The sequence below is a fragment of the Ylistrum balloti genome, unplaced genomic scaffold (assembly GCF_031769215.1).
Source record: "Ylistrum balloti isolate Yb309-2 unplaced genomic scaffold, AGI_CSIRO_Ybal_v1 Utg372324, whole genome shotgun sequence".
Taxonomy (NCBI): Eukaryota; Metazoa; Mollusca; class Bivalvia; order Pectinida; family Pectinidae; genus Ylistrum; species Ylistrum balloti.
Window position 1 is genome coordinate 19,104 of NW_026783070.1, and position 18,476 is coordinate 37,579.

The window sequence follows — 18,476 nt, forward strand, 5'->3', positions numbered from 1 at the left end:
ATAAAGAGGACTCAGGTACTGTACAACAAAACGCCGAGTGAACTTGTTAACTGACTACCAAATAAAGAAGACTCAGGTATGTACAACAAAACGCCGAGTAAGCTTGTTGACTTACTACCAAATAAAGAGACACAGTACTGCTTAGGATATGTTCTGCCACCACCAATCCGATAATGAATTCAAACCGCAGAATTGCACAGAGGCGGCCGCCAGCCTTGTCATCACCATCATCCTTTAGATGGTCAAGGCTGCTTACAACAACTGATAAGGATGCTTTGAACGTTTTGAGGGCATCTGCCCTGCTCGACCATCTAGTTTCGCAGAGAGTCCTTAATTTAGTCCTTTTTTCCATTTCGTACCGTGCGTTTTCGTTCGTAGCAAGATCGTTCTTGAATTGGAGAAGTCGTTTTGCAGAATAGTCGAAAGAAAACGCGATATCTTGGACAGTTGCCATCACATTCCGTACACAAGCCAAAGAGGAAGAATGTACGAGAGCTAAGTTCAATTGGTGAGACTTGCAATGAACGTAGGTCGCGTAAGGTGCTGTTTCTTTGATTATTGCTTGGACACCTTGAACTTTCCCGACATGTTTGCAGCACCGTCGTAGCCCTGGGCCCGAAGTTTGTTGATATCAAAGCCGTTCTGCTGCAACACGAGTCGAAGACCGTGAGTTTTAAGCCCGGTAAGGGCGTGGGTGAAAACGATCTTACTTCAAAAATTGCGTGCAAATATATATACATTGTTTATATTTGTATAACCTATATAAACCATATACTTACATATTCCAAAGCTTCCTTTTATCAGTTTAACAGGTACTCTCTTCTGTAGTTACCAATATTTAGCTCGAAGATTCCGTATCAAGACACGCACAATGAGACAAAAATGGCTTAAACACATGGGGGAGGGTTAGCATAGAGAAATGTGTTGCAAATACTGAAACTTGGAAAGGCCTCGGGCCAGGATGAAATTAGTCATTATATGCTAAAAAATGTTTGTAATACTGTTTGTAAACCACTTGAGTTACTATTTAATATGTCACTCTCTGTTGGTGTTTATCCCAAAGTATGGAAATTAGCTAAAGTTATGCCGTTGTTTAAAAAGGGTGATAGACACTCTCCTTCTAACTACAGGCCAATATCTCTACTGTCTACTGTTGGCAAAGTTTTCGAACGTGTAGTTTTCAATCATATCTATAATTATTTCATAGAAAATTCGTTGTTTTATCAATATCAGTCTGGTTTCTTGCCCGGACATTCTACTTTATATCAACTGATTGAAATGTATCATAATACATGTCTAGCACTCGAAGAAAAAAAAAGATACATGTATCGTCTTTTGTGACATCTCAAAAGCTTTTGATAGAGTTTGGCATAAAGGTTTGTTTATTAAGTTAAAATCCTATGGAATAGACGGAGAGCTATTGGCTTGGTTGAAAGACTATTTACATCAGAGACATCAAAAAGTGTGTTTTAATGGGTCTTTTTCTAAATTAGGTTTTATAGATGCTGGGGTTCCACAGGGTTCTATTCTTGGCCCTCTTTTATTTCTAATTTATATTAATGATATAGTAGATGTATTCGATTCAGCTTCAAGACTTTTCGCAGATGACACTTCTCATCAATGTTCTTCTTCCTCCTATCAAGAAATTCAAACTATCCTTAACAAAGACCTTGAATCTCTTAATTCATGGGCTAAAACATGGCTTGTAACTTTTAATCCTGACAAAACGGATGTACTTTTCATCTCTAATAATAATGAAATAGAAGGTTTATTAGAATTAGAATTTGATGGAAATATTTTAGATTTCACTGATAGTCACAGACATCTAGGTGTTATTCTCAACTCAAGTATTAACACATTGTGATTTAGATTTGATATTGTATGGTAATAATGATCTTTCTCTTGAAACAAACTCGAAAATTGTTTTGAATGTCCAAAACTTTATTAAATCTAGTAATAGGTTCACTTGACGTCATCCGCCTAAACTACCCCCATCTCTCTCTCTCTCTCTCTCTCTCTCTCTCTCTCTCTCTCTCTCTCTCTCTCTCTCCCTCCCTCCCCGCAAAATATGTAGTTAGTGTATTTGTTGCCATATGGCTATTGCGTTGTCTAACTATATTTTGTTATATATTGGGGAAAGGGTGTTTCATAAGTTGTAATAACTTGTACCTAATCCTCTGGTAATAATTTCTGCAATAAAATATGTTTAATTAAAAAAAAAAAAAATCATAGAGAAATCTCATCAATCTTTAAAATGTTCGCTTTTGAATCCTCCATCCCTCGACGGATTTCATCCTATAGTACACTTGCCTCAAATCAAGATTGAGGTGCGTTTTAAGAACTCTGGGACATGTGTATTTGGATTGTTAATTACGTCATCTTAACGATGACGTCATTATTACGTCATACAACTAGTGCGTACTGATGAAGCATGGAACTGAGTGTCGTTTGTATATTTTCGTTTTTCCATTTGGCCGTTTCCACTATGGATATGAATATGAAGGAAATGGAATTTATTGCCAACGAGTTGTCGCCAAAGGAGTGTAAAATGCTGGCAGAGGCGTTACATAGAAAGAAATTTCAGTTGCGGCAACCTGTAACAGGCGTTGGCGAAGCAGATGGTACTTGTCTGAGCAAGTTACTCCATTGGGATAGCACGGAAGGCAAAGGTAAAACATTCAACATGCTTGCATTAAGACTTAGTCAAATTGGTAGAAATGATATTGCGGACAAAATTTCAAAAGAAATATATCACGAACAAGCTGAAGCATTACATAAAAATTTCCTGGACGATCCATTTCGATCTATGATAGTCACCAACTCAATTCTACTGGCCAATGATCAACCTGTTGAAACTATTGGGAAGTCAAATGTGGTCGATAATTCTTTATCAACTACTGGGCTGGCGATGGTCATTATAGGTACTCTGTCTTTATTCATGCTTATAGTGGTCGTTTTTCGTAAATGTTGTCCTGGTTGTTTTTGTCGGACTTGGCGAAGATTGGCTCCAGATACCGTGGTCGATGTATGTGATCTTTGTTGTGGGGAAGTCCATGTGTGCTGTGTTGAGATGAAAAGAGATTATAAACAGTTTGTTGTTGGGGTAAAGCCAGTGGAAGAGGATGTTCTAGCACTACTGCCAAGTATAGAGGAATCGGTAACGATACAGCCAAACGCCGAGTGAGCTTGTTAACTAATTACCAAATAAAGAGGACTCGGGAACTGTACAACAAAACACCGATTGAACTTGTTAATTACTACCAAATAAAGAGGAATCAGGTACTGTACAACAAATCGCCGAGTAAGCTTGTTGACTTACTACCAAATAAAGAGGAATCAGGTACTGTACAACAAAACGCTGAGTGAACTTGTTAACTGACTACCAAATACAGAGGACTCAGGTACTGTACAACAAAACTCCGAGTGAGCTTGTTAACTGACTACCAAGTAAAGAGGAATCAGGTACTGTACAACAAAACACCGAGTGAAGTTGTTAACTGACTACCAAATACAGAGGACTCAGGTACTGTACAACAAAACGCCGAGTGAACTTGTTAACTGACTACCAAATAAAGAGGACTCGGGAACTGTACAACAAAACGCCGAGTGAACTTGTTAACTGACTACCAAATAAAGAAGACTCAGGTATGTACAACAAAACGCCGAGTAAGCTTGTTGACTTACTACCAAATAAAGAGGACTCAGGTACTGTACAACAAAACGCCGGGTGAACTTGTTAACTGACTACCAAATAAAGAGGACTCAGGTACTGTACAACAAAACGCCGAGTGAACTTGTTAACTGACTACCAAATAAAGAGGACTCGGGAACTGTACAACAAAACGCCGAGTGAACTTGTTAACTAACTACTAAATACAGAGGACTCGAGAACAACAAGACGCCGAGTGAACTTGTTAACTGACTACCAAATAAAGAAGACTCAGGTATGTACAACAAAACGCCGAGTAAGCTTGTTGACTTACTACCAAATAAAGAAGACTCAGGTATGTACAACAAAACGCCGAGTAAGCTTGTTGACTTACTACCAGATAAAGAGGACTCAGGTACTGTACAACAAAACGCCGAGTGAACTTGTTAACTGACTACCAAATAAAGAGGACTCAGGTACTGTACAACAAAACGCCGAGTGAACTTGTTAACTGACTACCAAATAAAGAGGACTCGGGAACTGTACAACAAAACGCCGAGTGAACTTGTTAACTAACTACTAAATACAGAGGACTCGAGAACAACAAGACGCCGAGTGAACTTGTTAACTGACTACCAAATAAAGAAGACTCAGGTATGTACAACAAAACGCCGAGTAAGCTTGTTGACTTACTACCAAATAAAGAAGACTCAGGTATGTACAACAAAACGCCGAGTAAGCTTGTTGACTTACTACCAGATAAAGAGGACTCAGGTACTGTACAACAAAACGCCGAGTGAACTTGTTAACTGACTACCAAATAAAGAGGACTCAGGTACTGTACAACAAAACGCCGAGTGAACTTGTTAACTGACTACCAAATAAAGAGGACTCGGGAACTGTACAACAAAACGCCGAGTGAACTTGTTATCTAACTACCAAATAAAGAGGACTCGGGAACTGTACAACAAAACACCGAGTGAACCTGTTAACTAACAACAGGAATGATACATTAAAATGCCGCCTGCCAGAATTGTCTATATACTGCCAGGTCGCCATATGATTTTTTTTCAGCCAACTACAATGTTGGAGGAATCGGGATCAGGACAACGAAACGCCTTGGCTGATGAGGTTATGTATAGAGAATAGCACAGTAACAAAGCGTCATGTAAACGTGTCCGTTTACTGTTAGATAGAGAGCAATAGTATAATACACATAGCACTTGTCAATCTATCAACGAAACCCTGTTTGTCTATTGAAAACAGTGTTCAATACAACGACTCTTTAGATCATGGATATATTTCTAAACACACACAAGATCAAGAAAAGACACAAATGAACTCTAGATGATGTGATAAATTATCGTTTTTATTTTCTTCTTTTTTATAGATTTTGTCCGCAAGGATTATCTGCATCAAATAAAATGCATAAAAGCAATATCAAACGAGTGCGGGGTTTCTCATAATTTTGTTAGTAGTAGGCTGTGTAGTGAAAGTAGGAGGCTGGCGAAGCAAGCCGACCCGAGCTGCAACGCTGCGAGGTGCGGGTGGCCTGCCGTGTACGTTAGTCGTGTACGGAACGTTATTACGGAACATGATTGGTGTAGGCGACCACATGATCGAAGAAGCCGGTCAAATTGGCTGACGACCGGCTCTTATGGAAAACCCTGGAGTGTCAATGCACATCGTTTAACTGTCACGTCTTTGCAAATTTGAGCAATAGATAAGCTACTATTGAAAACTGTACGTAAATCGACTCTTCTGTGACGTCACTCTTTTTATACGGTTCTTTTTATATTATGCGCTGTCTATATCCGGTTTTGGAGTTTACCTTGCACCTTGGCGTTTTTAATGTGTTTGCTTATCACAAGAATGAAGCTTAGGAATAAGGCTGGGAATTTTGTTAACGAGGTAAATCTAATAAGGACGGTATACTAACTACGAGAAGAAACGCACGACGGAGGCTCAGCAGAGCTATGGACACGGATATTGTATTATTATAATCCATTTCGTGCCACTTACAATTTGATCAAGATTATTAATGATTGTGCAGAAAGTAAACGCTCGTAACAGGACAAAATATAGACAGAACAGCCAGTGGCGTAGCAAATGTTTTTTTAAGAGTATATGTTTTTAAGAGGAAGCCCAGGGGTAAAGCTCCAATGGGTGTGTGTGTGGTGGGGGTGGGGAGAGCCCCCTGAAGCCGTCGGGATTTAGCTTATCAGAAATATCTATTCTATTTACACCAACACATTTTTTATTCAACAAAAACAACAAAATGCAGTAATTATTTTTGCTAAAAATACATAATCCCTGTTTCATCAACTATATGTCAAACTTAGATAAAGTGTGCCAGTCTCTTGCCCGATTTCGCGTTAGCAAAGGTTTCCACTGCCCTGCAAATATCTACTTCCTGCTCTCTATGAATATTCAACGTTGCCAGTGATGCTAATCTCTCCGTTGTCATTGTCGACCGAAGGTAGGTCTTTACCCTTTTCATACTACTGAACGACCTTTCTGCAGTGGCAGTTGTCACAGGCATCGCCAGCAGAAGTGATGGTATGTTTGTAATATTTGGATATAGCTGAGGGTCAGTGTGATTTAGACAAGTGATGATGTCTGCTGGCCTTTCGTCAGTTGGCACCATTGACCATCGAGCCTTCCAACGTTCGATTTCTTGCCGGAAAGTGTCAGGATCGGTCAGATCGGCATCGTAGGTGTTGGCATCGTATATTGCTTGAATCATTTCTGCATTAAGATGCGTATCAAGCTTTTCAGGAAGAAGGGCTTCACCTTTGAACCTGCCCTCACTGTCAACCAGTCTTATTTCCAGTTCGGTTATCAGGTGATCCAGGAAGGCAAGGTACAGTGTTACTTTCCAATAGTCCTTTGTGTTGTTCACGACTGGATTAGCGCGTTGACGTTGTATTCCAGCCCTTCGTAGTGTTGATGGTGTAATATAAAACTCGGCGGCAATTGTAACTGCTTCATCGTATAGTGCGTCCCAGACCGTATCATCTGCGCGTTCATTACGTAACAACTGAATGATAACTTTACTTTCTTTCAATGCCTGCAATAGATTGCACTTCGGTGTCTGGAGATAATTTGACAGAGACACAGTACTGCTTAGGATATGTTCTGCCACCACCAATCCGATAATGAATTCAAACCGCAGAATTGCACAGAGGCGGCCGCCAGCCTTGTCATCACCATCATCCTTTAGATGGTCAAGGCTGCTTACAACAACTGATAAGGATGCTTTGAACGTTTTGAGGGCATCTGCCCTGCTCGACCATCTAGTTTCGCAGAGAGTCCTTAATTTAGTCCTTTTTTCCATTTCGTACCGTGCGTTTTCGTTCGTAGCAAGATCGTTCTTGAATTGGAGAAGTCGTTTTGCAGAATAGTCGAAAGAAAACGCGATATCTTGGACAGTTGCCATCACATTCCGTACACAAGCCAAAGAGGAAGAATGTACGAGAGCTAAGTTCAATTGGTGAGACTTGCAATGAACGTAGGTCGCGTAAGGTGCTGTTTCTTTGATTATTGCTTGGACACCTTGAACTTTCCCGACATGTTTGCAGCACCGTCGTAGCCCTGGGCCCGAAGTTTGTTGATATCAAAGCCGTTCTGCTGCAACACGTCTAAAATGAGCACAGCGATGGTTTGGCCTTTCGTGTTTTCAGCTGTAACAAAACAGAGGAAGTCCTCTCGGACTGATACCAAAGGACCTTCATAGACAAGATATCTTATACAGATCGAGAGCTGTTCCTTTGTGGCGGTATCGGTACATTCGTCGGCTAAAACAGCAAAGTAGCGCGATCGTTGAATAGATTCTGATATTTTTCTGACTATCTGAGCAGCGCAAATATCAAGTAGTTCGTTTTGAATATCTGAAGATGTATATTTATATACTACATTCGGGTTCTTCAAGTGGTTTTCTAAAATGACGTCCCCTTTACTCAACATGGTCAAAGTGGCTATGAAGTTACTCTTCCTCAGTATGACCACGAATGGCAATATTTTGTCTGCCACATAGTAACAGTACCTCGATAATACGGCCAATGATATGCCTGGTATTCTTAACATCACTTTTGTGTGACGAGGAAAGTTTCGAAATGATTGAATCTTTATTGCCGGTAACAACATCCATAAAATTTTCTGCACGTGTTTTGCTTTTTTTTTTTTTTTTTAATTTTTTCCCCTCAGCTCAGCAATCATTATTAGGGGCTGCCAGAGTTGAGGAGCTCTGGGTTGTGCACGTGTTTTGCAGTTATTGTGAATTTCGGAACACTCATGGCGTTTCACTAACATGGATAAGTTCACCCAGTCTGATACTCCTGGCTTTACGAAGAGACGAGTTTTATCAGCCTTATCTCCAAACAATAAACAACAAGCACAGAACACAGAGTCATCCGATACTGAGTATCTCATCCAGCTGTGGTCATTTAACCAGCTATGATTGAATTTTCTGTCTCGTCCATAAATCTTTCTGTAAACAAACAAACAAAAATAACAGTCACACCGTCCCCTAATATATGTATATCCAGGCAGTAAGATTTTTTCCCCGCAGATTATTAATTGAATGGCAATGCACAGTGAAACTTCATCTTTAGACCACTTCAAAATCAAAACAAATTAGTTCAGTCTCTGAAAGCCTTGTTCTAACGCATTTTGTAATAATTCGGCAAAATGTAATGTTACAATTTGCGTTAAAGCAAATAATGCATATTGTAATACAACGCATTTTGTAATAATTCGGCAAAATGTAATGCGTTGTAACAAAGCCTTCTATACGTCTTCTTACTAAATAACACCAACTCAGAATTGAGAATAACTCCAAAACCAATTTACCACCGAGTATACCTGTCAGATATGTGACCAATCAACAATACATGTATTCATGTACATGTACTGTATTTGTGCAATTTTTAGAGCTCTAAATATGTTACACGACAGTCGTCTGTACTACGTATACGTCATGTGCTCTTGTATATAGCAATGTTTTTTTTTTTATAAAATTGGTATTCTAATTTCAATGCTTTCGATATGCACTTTATTTCAAAATTCTCAGTGGGGACTAAATAGGGTCGGCAACATGCAATATGTACGTAAGCAATGTTTCATACCAGTTAATGTAAAAAACAACAGAACCAATACTTGTATTTACATTTATTGTCGCCATACGAATTTTCAAAAACTTCAATTTTGTCGAGTCTTACAATTACCGTGACAAGATACAAGAACCTTTATTTAACGTCGTGTTTACAACAATATAACTTTAGTTCAGTAGAGCTATTCTTACGACGAAAGCTAGATTCATTTTTATTATGGAAAAAAATATTATCCGTTCCTTGAATTCACCTTACATGACAGTATTACTCCCTTTCCGTTTATGTGGGTCCGGTCGGCAGGAGTGGTGAGTGATTGGGGCCGAGGGTTTGGTGTACTAATTTAGTGATTCATCGATGGAAATCTAATCATGTTTTGAGTTCTTCTATCTTTTCCAAGTTTTATTTCCCCTTGTTGAAGAAAAAAATATTTCCGAGCATTGCATCCGCATTACAGTGCATGGATATATTTGCTACGCGATTTTCATGCTAATAGTTATTTTTTGCATTTAACTTAAACTGAGTCTGTGCGAATCACAAAGAATTGGTTTTAGAGACATACAAATAACAGTATATTAGGTATTGTTTAATAAAATCATCAACTTGTTTACCTGACTGGAAAATTGAATTTGTTAGCAGTATCCCACTTTGTCGCCAAAAGAGAACGACGAACACTGTCATCCTTCAGTTCGTTTTCTGACATGACGTTGATATCAGAATAAGGAGGTTTATACTCGGAAGGCTGAGAGTTGTCTTGAGATGTGTCACTAGACATAATTTCAGAAAGGCTGGTCTTCTTGTTTTCACTTCCTAAATTGTCTTGTGATACCACAGATCCACATGTCCGGTTTACGTTAAAAAGTTCGGTAATTTTACGCTGTGCCATTTTTTAAGTTTAGCGGGTACAAACTATATAAACCAGAAATAGAATTGTTACAACAATAACCAGAACCAAATATATTGAAGGGCTAAATATTCCGTATCGTAATGTATATATATAGATATACTGCATACGGTCGGAAAAGAAAAAATGATAGTTTGATGCTATATATATATATTTGTTTTTTTGTACTTTTATTTCAAACTTTTATTTTAACGTAAAAATAAAAGTAAGAAAAAATTTCTCAAGCGAATTTGAGTGTAAGCTCAAGCATACAAGCATACATTATTGCTACGCCACTGACAGCGCTCGTTTTGTTTTCTTTGAGAGCGTAGTTATATCATATTCTAGATAGAACTTGTGAAGTGCTGAACATAGGTAATGGAGAAGTACAAGGCCTTTCTGATGTAGCTACCCGGAATCCTCCTTAAAGTATAATGTCATTTCCAATACTACTAGCAGTATAACCGATCATGATCGCAAAAAAAAGTATGGTGAGGTCTAATTTTATGTCAAAGTTTTAATGAAATTGAAAATAATGGGTGATTATCCCATTAAAGGTGAAATATTAAGGGAAAACATGGGTTTTGAAGACAATTTTGCAAATAAAGGAGACAAGATTTGACCAAAAAAAGTCGACAATCATTTTCAAATTACCAAAACATATAAAATCCAAATCCAAACAGAGAGTATCGCTCTGACGTCTTCCAAATATTTAAAATATCGATTTAACGAATATAACACAAAACGAGTTCAGTGATTACTCCTTGTTATAATCACTCTGAACGTTGTTTAATAAAGCCACAAGTAAGAACATGTTTTTGTTCAATAAAAGTAATTTACTAAATAAAAAACAGACTAATTTTAACAATATTGATTTGAACCTGGTATATGTCAACTAGATACAGCGATGAACAAAGTCACAATGTTCAAAAATTCGTTTTACCTTTTACAGAAATATTCATCTAATTTCCTCCTGAATGTCGTCAATGAATTCCTTACATTTGTTTTACATTTTCAAGACAACAAACGTGACGGACATTGAAACTATAAAGATCTCTCCTGTTCGAGCGTGCTCTACTGAATTATTCAGAAGATACCAGACGATTCATTACAGACTCTATAATACATGCAATTTGGAATTCTGGTATTGTAAATCTTACACGAAACACGACGCTATAATAAAAGAGTTATTTTGATAACCACATCAAGTTATCTCGACATTATCTTTTCAGACTTTCAGTACTAAAGATGTTTAAATATTACACCACGTGGCGATGTGTAATCAGCCAGGCAGGCGTATGTACCAGTAATATCGCAGGCCTGCGGAAGGCATTCTAATGTTCTGTGTGATGAGGCTCCGAATGTAATGTTAGGCCATGATATGTATCTATCGGTGATAAAATATTTTCATATCAAAAGGGGCTATTTTCACCGAAATATGCAACTACAAACACGCGCGGAGAGAGCAGCAGTCCCCCCAACCCCACCCCCTGGACTGATATCCTGGTAACTTCAACACAAAACGATATATCATCTACTGCTCGCTTCTCTACATGTAACACCGTAACCTGGTTCATTCACGTTTCATCTGTACACCGACAACAGCAGCAGTCTTTTTTGTAAATTCGCCTGTTATGTGTTTGGAGTATAACGTTATCAATGGTAGAACTAAAACTGTGATGAAAAACCAGAAATGTGTAGAACATCGGCCATACTACCGCTCGGAATATTAACTCTTGTTGTTCTCTCTAGTGCCTACGTACAAAATACTCACGAGTTGTATACGACGCTTTTTGAGAACTACACGAACATATTGAGGCCTGTGCAAAACGAACAAGAAACTGTTCGAGTTTCTGTTAAATTTCTTCTTCGAGGAATTAGCGAATTTGATGAAGTGCATGGCCAGTTGTCATTGGCTACTGCTGTGGACTTACGGTGGCGGGACACAACTCTAAGCTGGAATAGGTCCGAATACAGTCCGCGCGCTCTGGTCCTACCCGAAACACAAATTTGGACACCACGTTTAGCTCTGTCCAATCCCACTGACCGAATACTTCTATTCTTTGAAGACTCGTTTCCAGTTCGGTTAAATTCGGATGGCTCCGTGATTTGGCTGCAAGGCGGTACTATTATTTCTACCTGTGTGCCCAATGTGGAGAAGTACCCTTTCGATGTTCACAAATGTTACTTGGTTATACTAGTAATACCTTACACCCGTGCTGAGGTCCAACTTTACCCGTCAATCGATCTGTCCACCTTTGAGAAGTTTGGTGAGTGGGAGCTCGGTAATAATAGTATCGAAGAACAATTATATGGCGGATTTTTCTCCTCTATTGTGATTAGTTTAGAAATCAAAAGGAGACCGGAATTTTCTCTCTTAAGCACAATCTTGCCAATACTGTTCCTAGGTGTTCTCAACGCTTGTGTGTTCCTTCTACCACCAGAGCAAGGGGAACGCGTGTCCTATGCCCTCACTGTCCTTCTATCCTTTGCGGTCTTTCTGTCCATTATCAGTAGTGTCATGCCAAAGAACTCCGAGCCTGTACCTATTCTATGTTATATCATCACTGCCATGATGGCCATGAGTGGACTCAGCACTATATGTACTGTATTGTGTCTCCGCTGGTACTTCGCCGATCAGAAACAATCAGTTCCTTATCTACTGACCATAATGTGCCGAAAACGGAAAGGAAAACGGAGACACCAGAATTGTGACATTACCAGTGACACGGCACCTCACAAAGAGAACCAAACAGAGTCAACACAACTCGGGGAATGTCGAGTCACGTGGAGGGACGTGTCTGCGACCTTTGATATTGTATTTTTTGTCTTTTATTTAGTAGCGATTTTCGTTCTTGTTTTTATATATTTGGTACTTGTTATACAATGATAGTCTTGATAATACAAGCAGTCATGTTCATGGTGCTAACACTATTCATTGTGACATACTAGGCACTACAATTACTCAGGTACACCATCTTACACCAATCACTGTGACATACTAGACACTACAATTACTCAGGTACACCGGCTTACACCAATCACTGTGACATACTAGACACTACAATTACCCAGGTACACCGTCTTACACCAATCACTGTGACATACTAGACACTACAATTACCCAGGTACACCGGCTTACACCAATCACTGTGACATACTAGGCATTACAATTACTCAGGTACACCGGCTTACACCAATCACTGTGACATACTAGGCATTACAATTACTCAGGTACACCGGCTTACACCAATCACTGTGACATACTAGACACTACAAGTACGCAGGTACACCGTCTTACACCAATCACTGTGACATACTAGACACTACAAGTACGCAGGTACACCGTCTTACACCAATCACTGTGACATACTAGACACTACAAGTACGCAGGTACACCGTCTTACACCAATCACTGTGACATACTAGACACTACAAGTATTCAGGTACACCGTCTTACACCAATCACTGTGACATACTAGACACTACAAGTACGCAGGTACACCGTCTTACACCAATCACTGTGACATACTAGACACTACAAGTACTCAGGTACACCGTCTTACACCAATCACTGTGACATACTAGACACTACAAGTACTCAGGTACACTACACCGTCTTACACCAATCACTGTGACATACTAGACACTACAAGTACTCAGGTACACCGTCTTACACCAATCACTGTGACATACTAGGCACTACAATTACTCAGGTACACCGTCTTACACCAATCACTGTGACATACTAGACACTACAAGTACTCCGGTACACCGTCTTACACCAATCACTGTGACATACTAGACACTACAAGTATTCAGGTACACCGTCTTACACCAATCACTGTGACATACTAGGCACTACAAGTACTCAGGTACACTACACCGTCTTACACCAATCACTGTGACATACTAGACACTACAAGTACTCAAGTACACCGTCTTACACCAATCACTATGACATACTAGACACTACAAGTACTCAGGTACACCGTCTTACACCAATCACTGTGACATACTAGACACTACAAGTACTCCGGTACACCGTCCTACACCAATCACTGTGACATACTAGACACTACAAGTACTTCGGTACACCGTCTTACACCAATCACTGTGACATACTAGACACTACAAGTATTCAGGTACACCGTCTTACACCAATCACTGTGACATACTAGGCACTACAAGTACTCAGGTACACTACACCGTCTTACACCAATCACTGTGACATACTAGACACTACAAGTACTCAGGTACACCGTCTTACACCAATCACTATGACATACTAGACACTACAAGTACTCAGGTACACCGTCTTACACCAATCACTGTGACATACTAGACACTACAGATAGTCGGGTTCACCGTCTTACAACAATCATTATTATATATTAGACAGTGCATGTAGCCAGGTACTAATCATTGTGATTTGCTAGACACTGCCAGCACCATCATAGCAATATACCATACACTGTGTTTCGTGATATGTTCATCTCCTATATTGACCAGTCGAGTGTGACCTATGATATATATATATATATATATATATATATACTATGTACATCTGCATGGACCAGAAGACAAATGTGATCTATAATGTATTATATACATCCTCTGTATTGACCAATGAAATGTGAGACTAGGTGGGTTCCCTGTAATAATGTCAAGCGTGACCTGAGATGTTAACCGTCTCTTATGATTTATAATTAAACTGTGTTTCTATCGGGATGCGTTTACAGTGTTACGTTTTCTTTAAACTTTAATGCTACTAAAGTTAATGAGAAACTGTTGGTATCTTCTACATTGATGATCTAGAACGACTTACTCGTGGTAAACACATTCTGCTATCAATGTTGTAAAGGCGTGCTGCGTTCAATTTTGTTAAAACGAACGGTGTTGTTTACCCACTTAAGTTTATCTATGTGCGCTCGTACATGTATAGACCTAAAATTACAAGGCTTTTACACGTACCAATGTTAACTATGTAGACGTACCAGTGTTAGCTATGTACACGTACCAATGTTAACTATGTACACGTACCAATGTTAACTATGTACACGTACCAATGTTAACTATGTACACGTACCAGTGTTAGCTATGTACACGTACCAGTATTAGTTGTGTACCATTTGACATTTCAGAATGATAACACTAGGTCACACATTGCAAAGAGTTTGTAAGGACTTTCTTGCATCTCGGGACCTACTGACTGGCCTCCACATAGCCCCGATTTGCCCCCAGTCGAACACTTAATGAATGTATGGAATAACATTTGAACTCTATGTCACGCAGGATTAGAGACACCATAGCTGTTCGGGGAGGGCACACATTAGGGTACCCTAATTCATGACGGCCAAATGAAATTCTCGTTTGTTAAAAATTTCAGAAAATTTGAAGACGGATGGTCCAATATTCGGAGTTTACTGTTGTATTTCATATTTAGATAATTACACATAATATAACAGTAACCCGTTAAGTTGAATATATACACAAAAATATGTAAATTTACACGTGTTTGGCTTGTTTCTGAAATAACGTGTTGCTGCTTGGAATCTGAGATCGAGATACTCCAAATCAGCAGATGCCGTCAAGCATGTGGCACGTGCATTTTAATATGAACGGGAACTATTCACTGAAAACCTGCCAGCGGGATTTGATCATTTAGACTCTAAAACTCCCCATGCTAGAATTTTGATTTTCGTTTCAGTTTGTCATTAAAATAATGAGCAGGTTGCAACTTCACACGATTCATTCAGTTAGTCATTCATTATTATAATCATAACATGGTTACCCCAGGTTATACTATGACTGTTAATTTAAACTACGGATGTCGCACCACAGCATTTGCTCATTTGGCAATTCTATCCAGGTAGTTTAAAATTACTGTCAAAATTTTAAGAAAGGAAAGTTGAATTCGATATTTTTAAGTATCAGGATTATAAGATTAGACAAGAAGTAACACAATTACCGTTGGTAGGGGAAACCGATCTGTAAATAACACGCGCACCACTGACGCTGACAATCTCTCCATCGGGGTTGGTGGAGCAATTCAAACATCACGCGACTAGAGATAAGAGTATTCACATTAGTATCATGGGGCAATCTGGGAATGATTAGGCATGAAGACACAACCATATAACAGCAGGCCTTTTCTTGTCAAAGATGATGAAACTACTGGAATATTTTGGTAGATGCCTCAATATCACGTTGTTCTTTGTTTGGATAAGATTTCTTAGTAAGCAATCAGATTATACAATTAACTATACTCCGAAAAATGAACTACTGTCAAAATCAGACAGACACTACCTATTACCGGACTGTAGACTTCCTGGTAAACCTCCATCAGACAGACACTACCATTACCGGACTGTCGACTCCCTGGTAAACCTCCATCAGACAGACACTACCATTAACGGACTGTCGACTCCCTGGTAAACCTCCATCAGACAGACACTACCATTAACGGACTGTCGACTCCCTGGTAAACCTCCATCAGACAGACACTACCATTACCGGACTGTAGACTCCCTGGTAAACCTCCATCAGACAGGCACTACCATTACCGGACTGTCGACTCCCTGGTAAACCTCCATCAGACAGACACTACCATTAACGGACTGTCGACTCCCTGGTAAACCTCCATCAGACAGACACTACCATTACCGGACTGTCGACTCCCTGGTAAACCTCCATCAGACAGACACTACCATTACCGGACTGTCGACTCCCTGGTAAACCTCCATCAGACAGACACTACCATTAACGGACTGTCGACTCCCTGGTAAACCTCCATCAGACAGACACTACCATTAACGGACTGTCGACTCCCTGGTAAACCTCCATCAGACAGACACTACCATTATCGGACTGTAGACTTCCTGGTAAACCTCCATCAGACAGACACTACCATTATCGGACTGTAGACTTCCTGGTAAACCTCCATCAGACAGACACTACCATTACCGGACTGTCGACTTCCTGGTAAACCTCCATCAGACAGACACTACCATTACCGGACTGTCGACTCCCTGGTAAATCTCCATCAGACAGACACTACACATTACTGGACTGTAGACTCCCTGGTATATCTCCATCAGACAGACACTACACATTACTGGACTGTAGACTCCCTGATGATGTCCATCAGACATACACTAGTAAACATTGCTATACGTCAACCATACCAGGTTTATATTACAAATGTGTGAAAACTGAGTAGAAATCTGCAACAGTTTGGAAAGATAATGATTATTTTTTTAAAAAAAGGGGCAATAACTCTTCTAAAAATCACTGATCAGGAAAACATGCTTTCCTTTCACTAAGTCTACTTAATGAAAACTTACAGGGGATGTCTCTAGACAAGATCAAGACAGAAAAAACAGAAAGAAAAGCAGGAACAACACAAAAAAGTCAAATCAAACTGTTTCAATGCAAAACTTCATGTTTTGATGATAAAGTATACAAAGCTTGAAGGAGAGATGATGAAAACTAAGGGAGATCTCCAGGGATAATGCTAGACGCCATACCATAATATGTCTCATTAATTTTCATTGACAAAGAAAAATGTCAACAGATTTGACTCTCATGAATGTTTCCAGACATGTTGCGGTGAGACAATGCCTAGCAATAGGAAGCCTAAGTTTCAGGAGAAGGAAAACCTCTAACTGACGAAGATCATCAATGGTCTTCAATATGGTCAAGGTTGCAAGAGGAAGTACTTTTAAATCTGATTGGTCTCAAATGAGTGAAATGATCAAATCTTGTATTTTCATTCAGTGATAAGACACATATATTTGCATATTTAAACTTCATATTTCAAAAAATGTAACACTTTTCTGTAAATAAAGGTTTTTCATGATAGACCAATACTCAGAACACATGTCATTTTTTCAATAATCTTAATTTAATTTAATATTAAAAGTTAGATATCATAAGCAAATGAAATTAAATTTCATTATTTTCTTTAGCAAAACAAAACATATAACAAAATTTGTTATAAAAAAATATACAGGAATAATTCATTCAACATGGCACAAAAGCTACTTATCACAATGCTATTGAAAGTTTAGTTATCACTCACACATTGTCATGGTTATTACAAACATCGAGATGAACACTCCAGGTAAATCTTACACTAATTAATTTATAGATTAATACCTCAGGTGTAATTTTACACTGTATTTCATATCTAGATAAATACCCCAGGTAAATTGTACACCATAAATTCATATCTGGATGAATACCCAGGTAAGTTTTACATAAATTCGTTTACAGATAAATATCCCAGGTAAATTTTACACTAATTGATATCTCGATAAATACACAAGGTGAATCTTATATTAATTTATTAATAGATAAATACTCCAGGTAAATTTTACATTAATTAAATTATTGATAAATACTCCAGGTATTATTTTTCTTTGATTAATTCATGGATTAATACTCAATGTAACTTTTACATAAATTCATTTTGTAGATTACTCCAGATAGATTTTACATTAAATGATATCCTTTGTGCTGTACATACATAGTGTATTACCTACTGAATACTCTTGGTCAATTAATATCTGGATTGATACTGCAAATGAATTGTCAGTCTCCAAGAATAAATATTTCACATAAAACATATTACAGTTTAATAAGTTATTTTTTGAAACATTAACTTGAAAATATAGAAAGGGCTTTTCAACATTCATTTTCATTCTTTTTCAAATGTATTTTGTCTTACCATGATCTGTGACTTAACCAATCATGTAACACAAAGACATTTAAGAGTTCAAGAATAAGAACACATCTCTGAAAAGTTAAATGAACAATGAGAATAGGTATAGAT

General features: G+C 38.6%; 3 protein-coding genes across 3 annotated transcripts; 1 reads left to right on the forward strand and 2 right to left on the reverse strand.

Moving 5' to 3' along the window:
- Nucleotides 1-5,987: 5,987 nt before the first annotated feature.
- On the reverse strand, nucleotides 5,988-7,735 carry LOC132564492 (zinc finger MYM-type protein 1-like). Its single transcript, XM_060229146.1, has 2 exons — nucleotides 7,205-7,735; nucleotides 5,988-7,022 (listed from the first exon to the last, which is right to left on the reverse strand). The coding sequence occupies exons 1-2, from the start codon at nucleotides 7,733-7,735 to the stop codon at nucleotides 5,988-5,990; spliced, it is 1,566 nt and encodes a 521-aa protein (XP_060085129.1).
- Nucleotides 7,736-7,837: 102 nt separating this feature from the next.
- On the reverse strand, nucleotides 7,838-9,643 carry LOC132564493 (zinc finger MYM-type protein 5-like). Its single transcript, XM_060229147.1, has 2 exons — nucleotides 9,369-9,643; nucleotides 7,838-8,138 (listed from the first exon to the last, which is right to left on the reverse strand). The coding sequence occupies exons 1-2, from the start codon at nucleotides 9,641-9,643 to the stop codon at nucleotides 7,838-7,840; spliced, it is 576 nt and encodes a 191-aa protein (XP_060085130.1).
- Nucleotides 9,644-11,333: 1,690 nt separating this feature from the next.
- On the forward strand, nucleotides 11,334-12,530 carry LOC132564494 (neuronal acetylcholine receptor subunit alpha-7-like). Its single transcript, XM_060229148.1, has one exon. The coding sequence runs from the start codon at nucleotides 11,334-11,336 to the stop codon at nucleotides 12,528-12,530; it is 1,197 nt and encodes a 398-aa protein (XP_060085131.1).
- The last annotated feature ends 5,946 nt before the right edge of the window (nucleotides 12,531-18,476 follow it).